Raw genomic sequence first — 13,494 nt, forward strand, 5'->3', positions numbered from 1 at the left:
ATAATTAATTATAATGATAGTGATGACAACGATGGCGGCAATGTTGACGATAATATTAATAATAATAAATATCAATTTGTCGTTAGCATAATTCAGTGATCGCGTAAAAGAGAAACAAGCAATCTGACACAGGGATGTTCTGCCCTGGAAACGTGAATACGAAAAAAGACCCTTCTCTAAAAAGGCGGCCGAAAATTCAAATAAGTTAAAATCAAAAGCGTATACCAGCACTAGAAAGAGCACTTTTACTTTAGTAACCCTGCAAAGTTTCAGCATATCAGGTGTAATATCAGCTGTGAAAATGTAAGTTAAAAAATGAAAAATTTACAGACGTTTGTATGACTGGGGGTATGACGTATAGCCCCAGTCATACAAATGTCTGTAAATTTTTCAAATTTCATCTTACATTTCCCAAGCTGATATAACACCTAATACGATGAAACTTTGCAAGGTTACTAAAGTAAAGGTGCTCTTTCCAGTGCTGGTATCAGTTTTTCATTCAGTTCAATTTTAACTCATTCAAGTCTGTTGCCGCCATTTTGGAGAAGGGTCTATTGCCAACCCAGTAAACCAACTAGCACTAAATAAACCATTTTTGTTGAATTCCTTTGGCGTTTGATAGATTGGTCACTGAGTTAAGCGAAAACAAAGCACCGGACGGAAAAAGATGGTGACAGTCATATAAACACACAGAGAAGTTCTTAAAACTTCAAACCTACCATACACAATGTTGTTAGTATGGGACGAATTCCGCCAAAAAAATGTAATAATAATAATAAATAAATAAAATAAAGCGAGAAAGAAAAATAAGGATTTCTAGCTAAATGCCTGTTGGCCATGCAAGGTGTTTTGGTAGAATGCACAGCCCCCATCTTTTTCCATACAATGGATTAGAGGGATTTCTCTCAGTTTCTATTGTCCCTTATTACGGTAATTTAAAATTTTAATGTTGGCCTGGTAACGCAAAACAATATTATTAATACTACTGGAAAGAGCACCTTAAAATTAGTAAAAAGGCAAAGTTTGAGAGTCTGGTCTTTTAAAGAAACAAAGATATAGCTCCGTCAAGTCTGAAAATTTTATAGACGTTTGTATGGAAACGGTCTTCACACAAACGTTTGGAAAAGTTCCTGAATTTACGGAACTATATCTTCGCTATTTTACCTGACAAGACTCTCAAACTTTGCCTTTTTACTAATTTAAGGTGCTCTTCCCAACAGGGTCGATTGTTTTGTGTTACCAGGCCTACATAAAAATAAAGGTCTATTGAGCCAAGTACAAGTCAATAAAGACCTTTAGCTTGTCATCCAATAGGTTTTCATGTCCTTAGGAACAAAAATGGCACCAAAACACCTTTATCATTCTCTGTAGGCTTGCTGTTAAACAACGTTTACATGAGGTCTAACAAACCAGTGGTTTAAGCTGAGTTTTGCCTGTTTATCATAAACCCCCTTTAAGAGACATATAACACATATTAGCAGGCAATGCCCTTATTAATTAACCCTTTAAGCCCTAACAGCGATCAACATCAACTTTCTCCTTGTAATTCAATGCTTCTTCAACCCCTGAGGTCATGAAAATTAAGGATATGATTACCCAAGGTGAATTTTCTTGATATTTTTATAACTTCTCCCCAGTACTTTTATAAGAAAAGTTTGAAGACAAGATAGGAGAATTTGTTTTTTGACATTAGGGGTTAAAGGGTTAAGAAATCAGAGTTCCTCAGACCATTCCAAGATACGCATTATGTGTGCACAATAGCAAAAGGAAGTACTGTCATTAAACAAAGATTAACTGAATATTACATATCAAGAAGCATGGTGTTTATTAGGTAGAGGGGACGTCTACTTTAGATACATTGGTACCAGAAATGTAACAATGAATCTAAAATATGCTCCCTTCCGCCTGACACTTGTAGATCTGAGCAGTGACTTCCAGTCGGACGGACAGAAAAAGAGATGAATAGCAAAGGAACAATAATTCACTACATCAGGAGTGAGAAATCTGTTTTCACCATTACTTGTTTTGTTATTGTTGTTGCTGCTGCTGCTGCTGCTGTTGCTGCTGTCGCTGGTGAAGATTTTCAAGAAAAACATCCACATCAATTGGCTGGAAGTCTGTAGAAATATAAACAAAATTAAAGTTTCCATTATTTTTACCACTTTCCACTTGCTTTGGTAACCGAAAGAGTTACAGCCTGGAGCGCTGAAAATGGATTAAAAAAATTGAGTTTACTTTAAAAAACACTTCTGTAAAATACTTGGGCCTACACGCATTTGAATATTATATTTCATAGAAACAAGAATTTCCAAAACAAAGCATGGAATGTACACAGAACATCTCATCCCAAGGTGTCATGTAAGTAGTACTAAATGAAGGGTTTTCAACAAGACTAGTGTAAGTGACTTCTTTGCCTGCCGAGATGCAGATTAAAAACTGGGCAGCGATCCTTTGCCTATAGAGGGGCTACCTGCTGGAACAGACTTGCCAAAGACCTCAAAGAAGTGGTGAACTCTGGTACTTTTAAGAAGAGACTTGTAAATATGCTGTTCACATAAAATTGATTTATCTTTATTTCCCTTAGTAGTTAATTTCATTAGTTATTACATTTTATTCTTTCTCCTTATCTTGTAATTTTAATATATTGTGGCTGATAAGCCCTGTAAAGGGAGCTTCAATAAACGTATGTATGTATGTAAGCCTTAAAGTTGAAATTGCTCCAGATGAGCTCTATTTTGTCACAGTGACCAGGTATCAGGTAATGAACTTATTTACATATTTAATTTTCATATTTTAGTCTTGTTTGCTACCCAACCAAGATGGCATCAGCAACTGTGAACAGGTGTGCTGGCACATTGGACATTTCATTGGATTTACTCCACATAGACACACACAACCTAGCTAGGAGTATAAATGGATACAGGTAGTTGTAAGGGAAACCTTACAAAAGGACTGGGATAATCCTGTAATGGATTGCAGTGTAGCTTTCCATCCAAAAAGGTGAAGTAATACTCCTTGTTACTTCATGCTACAGAAACCATGTTAAGCTCTGGCAGTTGCAAGCTTCTGAAGACTTAAATATACAGAGGCAAATTAAATCATGGCAAATAACATAAAAGTTTTGGGAAGAAAATTTGAAAGTGTTCTTCTAGGATGGAAAGCAACACTAGTGATTACCATGGCGATGGGGTTGGGAGGGGAGGGGGGTAGGAAGATTTAAATTATGTTAATCAGTAAGAGTGACAAGCATACCTTTTAATTCTGGTTCTCGTATAACAAGATCTGTCACAGTGTCTAAAATTAAACAGATTTTTGCTAAGTTATTTGTTTAAAATGAATTTCCTGCAGCCAGCAAGAATGAAGCACATACCACCACATGCTTTATTTTCACCTTGCATTTGTTTCATGTTAATGTTCCCTTTTGATGCAATAACGATTTCAGAATAATTCTAGTATTCACACTTTCACACTGAACAATTTTGATTAAAAATAATTAAAACTCAACCAAAATTAACATGACTAAAAATAACATAAAATAACAAAACCAAAAGAAGTGGCCATATTTTACAGAGGAAATAAACAACTCAAGGCTACCTTTTCTTGACCTTTCAGTCTCAAACTTGTGCCATTCTATAAATTAAATAGAGAAACAATTAGTCTATAGAAGCAGGTGCACTGAAGATGACTCCTTCATTAGATTTGTCATCAATATTTTTTTGTGTTTTTCTTCCCGAAGGACTTTACATAAGTTTCATAATAATTTATGAATATGTATAGCTCATTTTTCATGTGACAAAATGATCAAATGCACTTTACAATAATTGTAAAGTGCATTGTAATTATAAATTTTGTTTTAAATTATTTAAAACAAAATTTATATACTAGAAAAAAATGACAGAAATAAAAATAAATAAAAACACAACATCGTGAGTTAATCAGGAAAGGGTGATTTAATAAAAAGAGTTTTACGAAGAACTATAAAAGACGAATAGTTATTAATATATTTTTAAATAAAAATACAATATTGTAGGTCTATGACAGCAAGTTTAGAGATCAGAATAACTTTATAACTAAATATTGATAACTTTCAGACTATTGGAAGATCGTAGGGTCAGTAATTTAGCAATAAGTGAATCACATTGTGATGTTTTCTTAGAGAAGAACCTTACTTAGTCTCATCCTTACATCCCTTACAACCCCATCCACAGGGGAGTTAACAAATGCTTCTAGTCAAATCACAACAACAACAACAACACTTTATTAAAAAAATAGACAGTTACAAGGTGTTTATATACCTACCCACAAATAGCTGAAGCTAGTCGAGGCGGGTAGGTATGTTTATACTAAACTAGCTAAGGAAAACTAGACTTGGACCAGCCACTTGGGATTACAAGATTTAAATGCAATGAAAATTTTGGATGAATAAACAGGGTCTGAAATTAACTTTTTTAGGCAGGCGCCAAGTGGCGACTGAAATTTTTTTTTCAGTCGCCATATGGAAAAATGTGGTCGCCAAAAAGCAGAAAAAAAAGTGTCAATAAAATTTTTCCTTCGCAGCGAAACACAAACCAAAATTTTTGGTTGCCAGATGGAAAATTCTGGTCGCCAATTTTTCTTTTAAGAATCAGAACAAAGAGAACACGTTTGCATTTGGGGCCGCAATGGCGATTTATTCACCTACCACTGAAAAACCACGACGAACGAATCGAATGCCGGCTATATACGCAGTTTCATAAGACTGCTAAATGTTTTAAGTCTACTTTATACCTTCTCTTGTCTCTAACTTTTGGAGAAGAAATGTACCCGATTGAAAAACTGCCGGTTGGTTCTTTGCTCTATATTCAAAACCGTACATGATCTTTCCTTTCGCGTTCTGTCAAGACAATCGACGGATCGCCATGTTGTTCGCACCAGGCCACAACCGTGCAGCATTTCTCGTTCAAAAAACATGGCGGCGAAGCTTCGCACTGCTCAAGCTGTGAAGCATTGTGATAGATTTATAATAACAAGAAAATCGGTTTTATACTTCAAAAGCAGTGGAAAGGTAAAAACTGAGTGACCAATTGGCGGGCGGCTTTGAATTTTATTTTTATCGATTTGGCTGAAAATCAAAGTTATTGTTTGTACAATGATCGTGGCATGAAATAGTTAATCGCCCGCTGGCGACTAGTTGTGAAATTCTGGTCGCCAGTGCAAAAATTTTTAGTCGCATTGGCGACCAGGAAAGCGCAATTTCGGACCCTGATAAACTTTCACACATGAAACAAATGTCCACAAGTTTTCCCCTTCCAACACAATAAAACTCAAGCATTTTTGATTGTGTATGTTTGGGTAAATCTGCAAATTACTGTAATAAAAGTATTGTAAGTGTTTTTCTACAAGCACAGCTTGTGAAAATACCCAACAGTGTGACTCAGTTTACTAGATTCACTAGGATGACAAATATAAGACATGCATCGTCTTCAAACTAAGTGACTGGACCCTCGAAGTCGACTAGTGTGAGCATCATCAAAGATTAAAATAAGGTACAGTAGCATTATACATTTAAATAGTATTTATGTACTCTTCCCTTCATTTTGGTTTTTGTTCAAAGTATGTTGTCTACTATGCTATGTTCAAACTGGACATATAATATACACCCTGCATCAACTCAGAGTGTTAAATCTACAATTTCAAGACAAACAACAGGTGAAATGTGCCAAAACATTGTCTACCATATTTTTGTCCAAATTTTACCATCCAAAATTTATAAGTCCAGACATTTTCAATGTAACAAAACAAAACCAATGCAACAACAACAACAACAATATTTATTAACTCACACTTTAACTAGTTACAGAGGATCGTTATATACATCACAGGTCAATTAAAGGGAATAATAAGAAAAGTAATTTAGGTAATTGGAGCCTAGAGGCCAAAGGAACCATAAGGTCTTCAAGTTAACCTCTAGTATCTATTTACAGTTAATTTTGATAAAAAAAGGAGCAACGAAAAAGAAAGAAACCAGACCCAGTAAAATTAGCCTTTAATCAGAATGTCTGCCTTACCTTTTCTTAAAAAGTCCACATTCTTTTTATATTCCTGGTCAACTGGAGATGCAGATGACTCTCTTTTGCGTGGTGTGTGTGGTGAATAAGCACTGCCGTTTACAAGTGGTGATGCTGGGGAACTAGATCTTGGAGAAAGGCTGAGAAAGACAAGAATAGTCTCACTTTAATTAGTTCTTGTTGAAAGGTTGGTGGGTAGGTGTCATGACACTCCATGCTGTTATAAGGAGCTGATGAATTCAGAAGGTAACCATGGCAACTCGAAAGCTTGAAAGTCAAGTATATTTAACCCTTTCACCACTGATGGCTGGTTAATGAATCAAATGGGGAAAAAAATCCAGTAGCCCTTGCAGACAATTTTCCAGTCAAAAAGATGGACTTTTGTTTTCTTTGGAGAACTGGGTTTCACATTCCATACGTGGAAAACAAATTTATGCAAATGAAGTACATCCTTTGAAGACAAATTTGCAGCCATGGAAGCTTTCTGCACATTTTCTTTTGCCCTTTTCAACAACAGTTTGAAGTAAAGAATATTTGTAGATGCAAATTTAAGGTGAATTCTAAGAATTGAAAGGAAAGATCTTGGGATTTCTTTGAAATAAATCCGCTGAAACACAACTTGAGTATGTTAGGAGAATTTTCACAGTTGTGCGAAGCTTTCAGATAGTGTTATGAGTTTGTGAATGAACCAAACATTTGTCATGAGATTCACTTTCTCTTTGCACAATATTGTTCTTGTTTATTTTCGTATCTGCCATGTGTACCAGCTTCATTTGAACATTTACATGCACCACGTCTTGCAAAAAACTCCCGGTCCATTACCAAAACAACTGGTGTTCAGAGCACTTTGGTTTTAAATGCACGGTGGGAAAAGAGTTAAGACTTTGGATGGCTAGCTGGTAATTAATTACTTTACGACTGGAGCAGTGATTGCAATCCAAAAAAAATAAAATGAAAAAAATTTTTTATCTGTAAAATATGCCTATCTGGTATGTCCATTCTTTATACCTTGCTGATAAAAGAAAGCTCATTTCAACAACAAACATCTCTTTTACGCCCCTTGCCATGGAAAGGTGGGAACAACTTAATAGTACAGTATGTGACATGTAAACGTTTCTTCACTACAAGATTGCAGATAATACATGCACCTTCGACAAAGCATGCTAAAATCTGTCCGCAATTTTTTTAATTTATGGAAGACACCAATTATTTATGAGCTTTTGAATCGCATTTAGTTTACAAACATTACACGACTGAAAACGAGAAGTTTAACATTTTCAAGCTCAACTACCCAAGGGTGTGAACTGAAGGAAGTGCCGTCCATTTACAGCGGAACTTGTTTTTAAAAGCACAAATTCACCTGAATGTATCTTGTCTGTACAAGCTCACAAACATGCTTTCTATTTTAATACAACAACAGACACTTAAAACCGATTACAAAGTTAATTCGCAATTACCGCTTGCTCTCAAACAGCTCTAAAAAGATGCCGGTGAATCAGAAGGGCCGTTTACACGACCGAAAAAATTGGAACGGCTCGGATAAAAAGACGAACGGCTCCGACAAAATTTGACCTTTAAACAGTACTTGACCCGTTCCAGTCTTATCCGTTCCGTTCCTAAAAAGGTCCATAGGCGGCTATGGACCCCTTTCGGAACGGAACCGATAAAAAACGGTTCCGTACCCAGATTTTTGTTTTCTTTTCAACGTGTAAACGCTCGCCCTTTTTTCGGTACCGTTCTGTTACGTTTTTTCGGAGCCCGTTGTACTCCATGTCAGTTGTTTAGCATACCATTGATCGTCAGAGTAAGTGCTGTATGCAGCATCAAACCAAGCGCTTGTTCTTGGAATTTGCCACAAGCTCCGTGCGACTGTGAAGAGCGATACAAGGGCTGTTAAAAGGAGAACCGTAAGCCTTGTTTTTCTCCTAATTCGGTACATTCTCTCAGAAGCATTTCTTTGAAGAATCACTCGCGCTGTCAAACGTGAATTTCGTGTTCTCCTCTTCAGAAGAGACCAGAAAAGTGCTTGTAAATATATGATAGTCGGAGACACGCACAGTGTACTGTATGTGTAAGCGCATATAAACAACTAATCGAAGCAGTTTTATTTAATTATTGCGGGCTCTATCGTTACCGGTCTCGAAGAAAACAACGTGTAAACGGTCTAGTACCCGTTCCAAGGGGCTCTCAAGTACCGTGCCTTTTTCTGTTAGGTTCATTACAGAATTTGTACGTGTAAACGGAAGATTTCGTCTGGAACCGGTACTTGTTTCTAACCGAGCCGTCCCTTCTCTTTTAACGTGTAAACGGCCCTAGAGCTTGATGATTAAATTGAGCTTGTTGAAAATCTAACTTACTTTCTCCAAGGCCTATCCATTTCACGTTCCGTGGGACGCGGTCCTAAATCAAAGAAGACAAATGTAAACATCAACGTCCCTGGAAAGTTTTCAGTTTGCAGTGAAAGAAGAAATACACCGTAATAAAGCGTCAACTTACCTTTCCGCCTGTGTGCCGCCATTTTGTTTTCATATTTTAATCGAAAGCGTTTGCGGGCGCGCCTGTGAAAGGCGAGGCATCACAGCGCGCAGGGCATTACGTCATTTCGCGAACAACTTCCTGGTTTCAAGCGGGTCTCCTTGGAGATCAGATCGAGAATGACTTCCCTTTTGACTAAAGGAAATAGATGGAGGATACAAGAGGCACCGAACTCACCGCTTGCACTTGATCTGTTCCCGCCATTTCTTTGGAGGGCTCCCCCGTTTCAAAATAGGCTTTTGCTTTTTGTTTTTTTGGTTTTTCCAAACATTGTGAATGATTATATGCAAAGGTTTGGTACAAGTACATAAGCAAGTAAAAATCAAAATAAAATCGAACGACGATTCAGAGTTGTCATAACACCGTTTTCATCTTCATTTGCGTGACATTGCATAATATTTATACTGTTAATCTTCATCGAACTATTTCTGGCAAAAATAGAAATGAAAGTCAAAGGGACTACTTCAACAAAGACTGATCAAACAACGTGAAAAGGCTTGAGTGTACAAGATTTCGACTGGCCAATACTAGTCTTCACCAGAAGTACCCAACGACCCTTTTAGAGAAAATTAATCGTATGTTACACTAAACACTAGCTGAGCGTCTCTACGTCAATCTTGGTTACTATTAATCGTTCCTGGGAAAAAATACCCGCTCTTCACTGCCAGCGAACAAGACTTTTAAGAAATGAAAATCCCAGCCAGCTGCAAGTGTGATGTCTGTCAAATAGCCAACAAGGAAATCAGCTTGTAGGTACGCAGCAACTTCCTGAGACTTAAGTTGTATATATATTTTTGTGTCATCGGCAAACATGGCAACATGGCTCGTCAGGACAGAATCGGGCAAGTTATTTACATAGATGAGAAATAACATCGGACCTAAAATGGAGCCCTGAGGTATTCCGAAGCTGACAGGAAAAGTATCAGAGGTTTCACCCAGCACTGTTACACGTTGGTAGCGACCCATCAGGTAAGAGCTAAACCACTGCAAGAGGCCCCTGCCTCCAAATCCAAACTCGTGGAACTTTGCAGCAGGCAGCCGTGGCTCACCTTATCGAAGGCTTTAGACATATCCGTATAGATCATGTCCACCCCGTTTTCCGTCGTCTAGTAGGGAGCCCACGTGGTCTAAAACTTCCAAAAGGTTGGAGGTGCATGATTTCCCTCTAATGAATCCATGTTGACAATCTCTTACCACCTCGTACAGTCTATCGTTGAAGTGTTAAATACACATCGCTCTAACTGCTCCAAGACTTTGGATATCAGTGACCGTAAGGAGATGGGCCTGTAATTTTCTGTTCACTCGGCCTCACCCTTTTTGAAAACAGCAACAACGTTAGCTTCCTACCAGTTCTGTGGGGAAGAACCAGCGCTTAATGACCTTTTAAAAAGCTTACAAGAGATGGTGCAATTACAGAGGCTGTTTCCTTAAGTACTTTCGCTGGGATTTTATCAGACCCTGTGGCTTTCGTGACATCAAGCGTTTCAAGCGCGGATTGGACTTCGCTAGCCGTGGAGGGGAGGGGGTGTCATGTGCGAAAACTGATGCGACGTAGGAGTTATTTCCCGAGGATTTTCAGCTGAAGATCTCAACGGCGTACGATTACCTGGGTCGGTGGAGGCACTGGCTGATATTGGCGTCGAGAATCGATCAGGAATTGTATGCGATTTGGAATTTAGCCTCAATATCAACAAAAAACGCTTTGGGTTTGTGTTGGGGTCAGACTCGACGGAACCAAGAAACTCATCACGGCTGTTCCACAGCATGCTTAACTGTTTTGCGCAATTTTTTTAACTTCTCCCTCAGGTGACTCGAGGGAGATAGTTTCAGCTTTTGTCTTATAGAGTCCTTTTTCTTAATCAAATTAAGTATGACACCAGACATCCAAGGTGTGGGATTCCGTCCCTTAGCCTCTTGGTCTGTATATAGTCAGAGACCACTACAAGAAACGTGTCCGGCTTTCCATTGATGCCAGTCAGTATTTATATTGTCATTGGCTATAATCGAAGAGAGGTTAATTGCTGACAGAGCCGTAAGTAGACCCTCAAAGTCGCCTTTGCATAATCGTAGACAAATCTCAGGGTTTTTGGCGGGGCTTTTATAAAAGCGTTAAACTGGAAAATAATGACGCTATGGTCTGTAAAAAAAAAAACGTATCTTTTGGATACAATATATCGGCTACATTGACATGGTTCGGTACGCTGGTGATTACAAGGTCAAGTATGTTGTTGCTAGAGTGGGTTTTTTATCGAGTTGTGCATGTCAAGAGGTGGTCGTGAAAGGTTTCAATAAAGGCTAGTTCGTTAACATCCGATGCACTCAGTCAATAGAGTCCAAGAGGATGTCTGGCAAAGTAAAGCACTCAAAATTACCATTTTGTCGAACAGGACACAAACTTCATGCAGAAAATTATCGAATTCATTCATCCAACTTCGGTCTTTATTGGGTGGCCTATAGCAAAAACAGAATAAAATTCTTTGACCAGTAAGTGTAGTAATTTCGGCAGAAATGATCTCAAGCTGTTGCAGCTCGGCTTCCGATTCAGGTTTAAATTCTTTGACAGCTTTGAAGAAGGCTGTTTTGATTGAGATAAGAACTTCACCACCACCTCGATAAGACCGATCTCTCATAAATATTGTAAAGCCAGAATGCAATATTTCAGAGTTGCTGATATTTCGGTTCAATCATGTCTCATTGACGCTTATAACGTCAGAGTTTTTGGCGTACACCAGCTCATGGAAGCGATGGAGGTTAGACACGGATTGCCAGTTTGTTGTGCTGTCTTTGTGATAACTTTTTAAGCTCCTGGCATTCATCACGAGGCAATTGATCTTACCAGCAGTCGAAGCAGAAGCCGGTCCAGGGTTAGGATCGATGTTACCAGACAAGAGGCGAAAGGTAGCATCTGAGTTGTTGTAGTAACAAACGTGGCACATTTTCATTACATGGAACGGTAATAAGTGTTGACTTAATAGCCAAAAACAGAAAAATAGCAACGGCTTTCACAAAGCTCTTCGAGTGACGACCTGCGGATTCTCTTAACAATGTCAACAATCCATCGAAGGAGCAATCGTTTTCGGGAAAACGGCAATAAAAATTGTAAGAATGAAATAAGGTAAAAGGAGTCCAAGACTAGCGGTACCTCCAAGACTACTGGTCGTTTGACCACGAGTCATCCTTCTGTCATTATATCGTTTTAGCCCGTGCGCATGCTCAAACCTCAAAACGTACCACATGGAAGACAAAATGACTACATTGTATTCCGCGCTTATACATGGCTGAATCTCAGTTTAAGCAGTAAGGTGGAACTGAGACGCCAACGAAAGGGATCTGTCTCATACGGTCTAGGGACCGACTTTTCTCTCCCTCACGGTCTTGTCGGGGACAAGGTATCAGAAAGCAGCGCGGAACCATCTCCAGCTGGCATAAGCGAAGCGCGGGCCGAAATCTCGTGGTGCATCGTCATGGTACAACGCTCCGGCAAAGTGTCCAGAGGTACCGCTGTCGGCTTTTTTTTCTCTCTCTTTTTTCACTGAGCCATTTGACAAGTCGCCCGAAGACATCGAAGGAAAAGAAGAGTTTCATTCATGTCCCTTGTCATGTCCTTGTCAAATTGTCTACGGGTATTGTACTATTCATAGCCGTTAATTAGTTATTCGATTCAGTTTTGGGCTCTTTTTCGTGCACTAACAATGGTAAACGTTTACGGTAAGAGAAATGAGGAGAGAGCAGAAAGTAATTAAAAATTGTAATGCTTTTTCCGGTAAATAAGAATAAGATTAACCTTTTCGACTTGACTAAATACTTATCTGCTCCTTGGGACATCGCTGCGTTTGAATGATAACCAGGAACTGGAGAAACCGGCCACACATTTGATTATATCCACTGGTTGGGAAACTCCTATAGTGTTATCAACGAGGGAATATGGAATTAAAGGCTGGAAAACGAGGAACAAGAGGAGAGAGCAGCCGAGAGGAATGGATACTGTCACATGCTACTACACTGTCAATGTGTTCCAGTATTGGACATTCTAGCTGGAGGGGAGATTAAGATGCCAATGGGATGGAATGGGTTGGAATAGGAGGGGTGGCATGCAAATGGTATAGGGTGGGATGGGAGTAAGGTTTAAGCAAAGATAGGCTAGGTTGGGCAAAGCTTGAATAAGATACAGGGGCCGGATTTACGAAGTCCTACTAAGTTAAGTTGTGTCCAAAGTCCAGTCACAACTCCCTTTACTGCGGACACCCTCGGGACCACGAGTTAGTGTCCTCAATAGCGAGAGTTGACCGTATTGTTTGTTTATATAATAGCTTTTGTTAGCTTAATAACAGGCAATTGTTTAGAAACAGTACTTAGAATATACTTTACTTAGCAGGGTTTCGTGAATCTGGCCCCAGGATCGAGAAGACAAAGTAGAGGATAGCTAGGAGAAAAGACATGATCTATTGCATCGCGTTAGCCGGCACGTTCAGGTGTAATGAGAATCCTTATGATGTAGTCAGATGGGCATGAGAAAAGAATAGAAAAGAAGAGCGGAACGGAGGAGAGGAGAAGAGAGAAAGGAAGGGAAGGGAACTGAAGGCAAGGAAATTGAAGACCAAAAAGATGTGGTTGGGATATGCGACTGACATACAAGTCAAACCCCGTTATCACGGACACCGTTGGGATTGGAATAAGTGTCCGTATTACAGAGTGTCCTTATTAAGCGGGTTAATTTTAAGGAAAATTTATGGAGCGGGACCGAGAAAACTGTCCGTAATAACGAGTGTCCGTAAGGCAGGGTTTCACTGTACTGATTTTTGGACGTAGAAAAATGAAATGTTGCAAATCATCGGTCAGTAATAATGCACTTACTGATTGCTCTGATGAAGGGCTAACGCTTTACGGCGGCCAACATAAATACTTCCGGAAT

General features: G+C 38.9%; 1 protein-coding gene and 1 long non-coding RNA gene across 3 annotated transcripts in view; one reads left to right on the plus strand and one right to left on the minus strand.

Annotated features, from left to right (window-relative positions):
• LOC146458451 (uncharacterized) overlaps window positions 1-1,806 on the plus strand; it is a 62,539-nt gene extending 60,733 nt beyond the window's left edge. The window contains exon 2 of the long non-coding RNA XR_014858276.1: window positions 1,571-1,806. This is a non-coding gene — a long non-coding RNA (uncharacterized LOC146458451). The remainder of the gene's footprint in view (window positions 1-1,570) is intronic.
• Window positions 1-8,624, minus strand: part of LOC146458455 (uncharacterized) — a 9,868-nt gene extending 1,244 nt beyond the window's left edge. Inside the window, exons 1-6 of one of the 2 annotated variants that reach the window (XM_085090944.1) lie at window positions 8,544-8,624; window positions 8,405-8,447; window positions 6,048-6,187; window positions 3,595-3,630; window positions 3,253-3,294; window positions 2,021-2,117 (exon numbers count right to left, since the gene is read on the minus strand). In XM_085090944.1, coding sequence (XP_084947070.1) covers window positions 2,029-2,117; window positions 3,253-3,294; window positions 3,595-3,630; window positions 6,048-6,187; window positions 8,405-8,447; window positions 8,544-8,565 — 372 coding nt within the window. In that variant the 5' untranslated portion in view covers window positions 8,566-8,624 and the 3' untranslated portion in view covers window positions 2,021-2,028. Of the gene's footprint in view, window positions 1-2,014; window positions 2,118-3,252; window positions 3,295-3,594; window positions 3,631-6,047; window positions 6,188-8,404; window positions 8,448-8,543 lie in introns of both variants that reach the window. The other variant, XM_085090943.1, reaches the window with a different exon arrangement.
• Between the last annotated feature and the right edge of the window lie 4,870 nt (window positions 8,625-13,494).

This window comes from Pavona decussata, unplaced genomic scaffold (assembly GCF_977016875.1).
Source record: "Pavona decussata unplaced genomic scaffold, jaPavDecu1.1 SCAFFOLD_233, whole genome shotgun sequence".
NCBI lineage: Eukaryota > Metazoa > Cnidaria > Anthozoa > Scleractinia > Agariciidae > Pavona > Pavona decussata.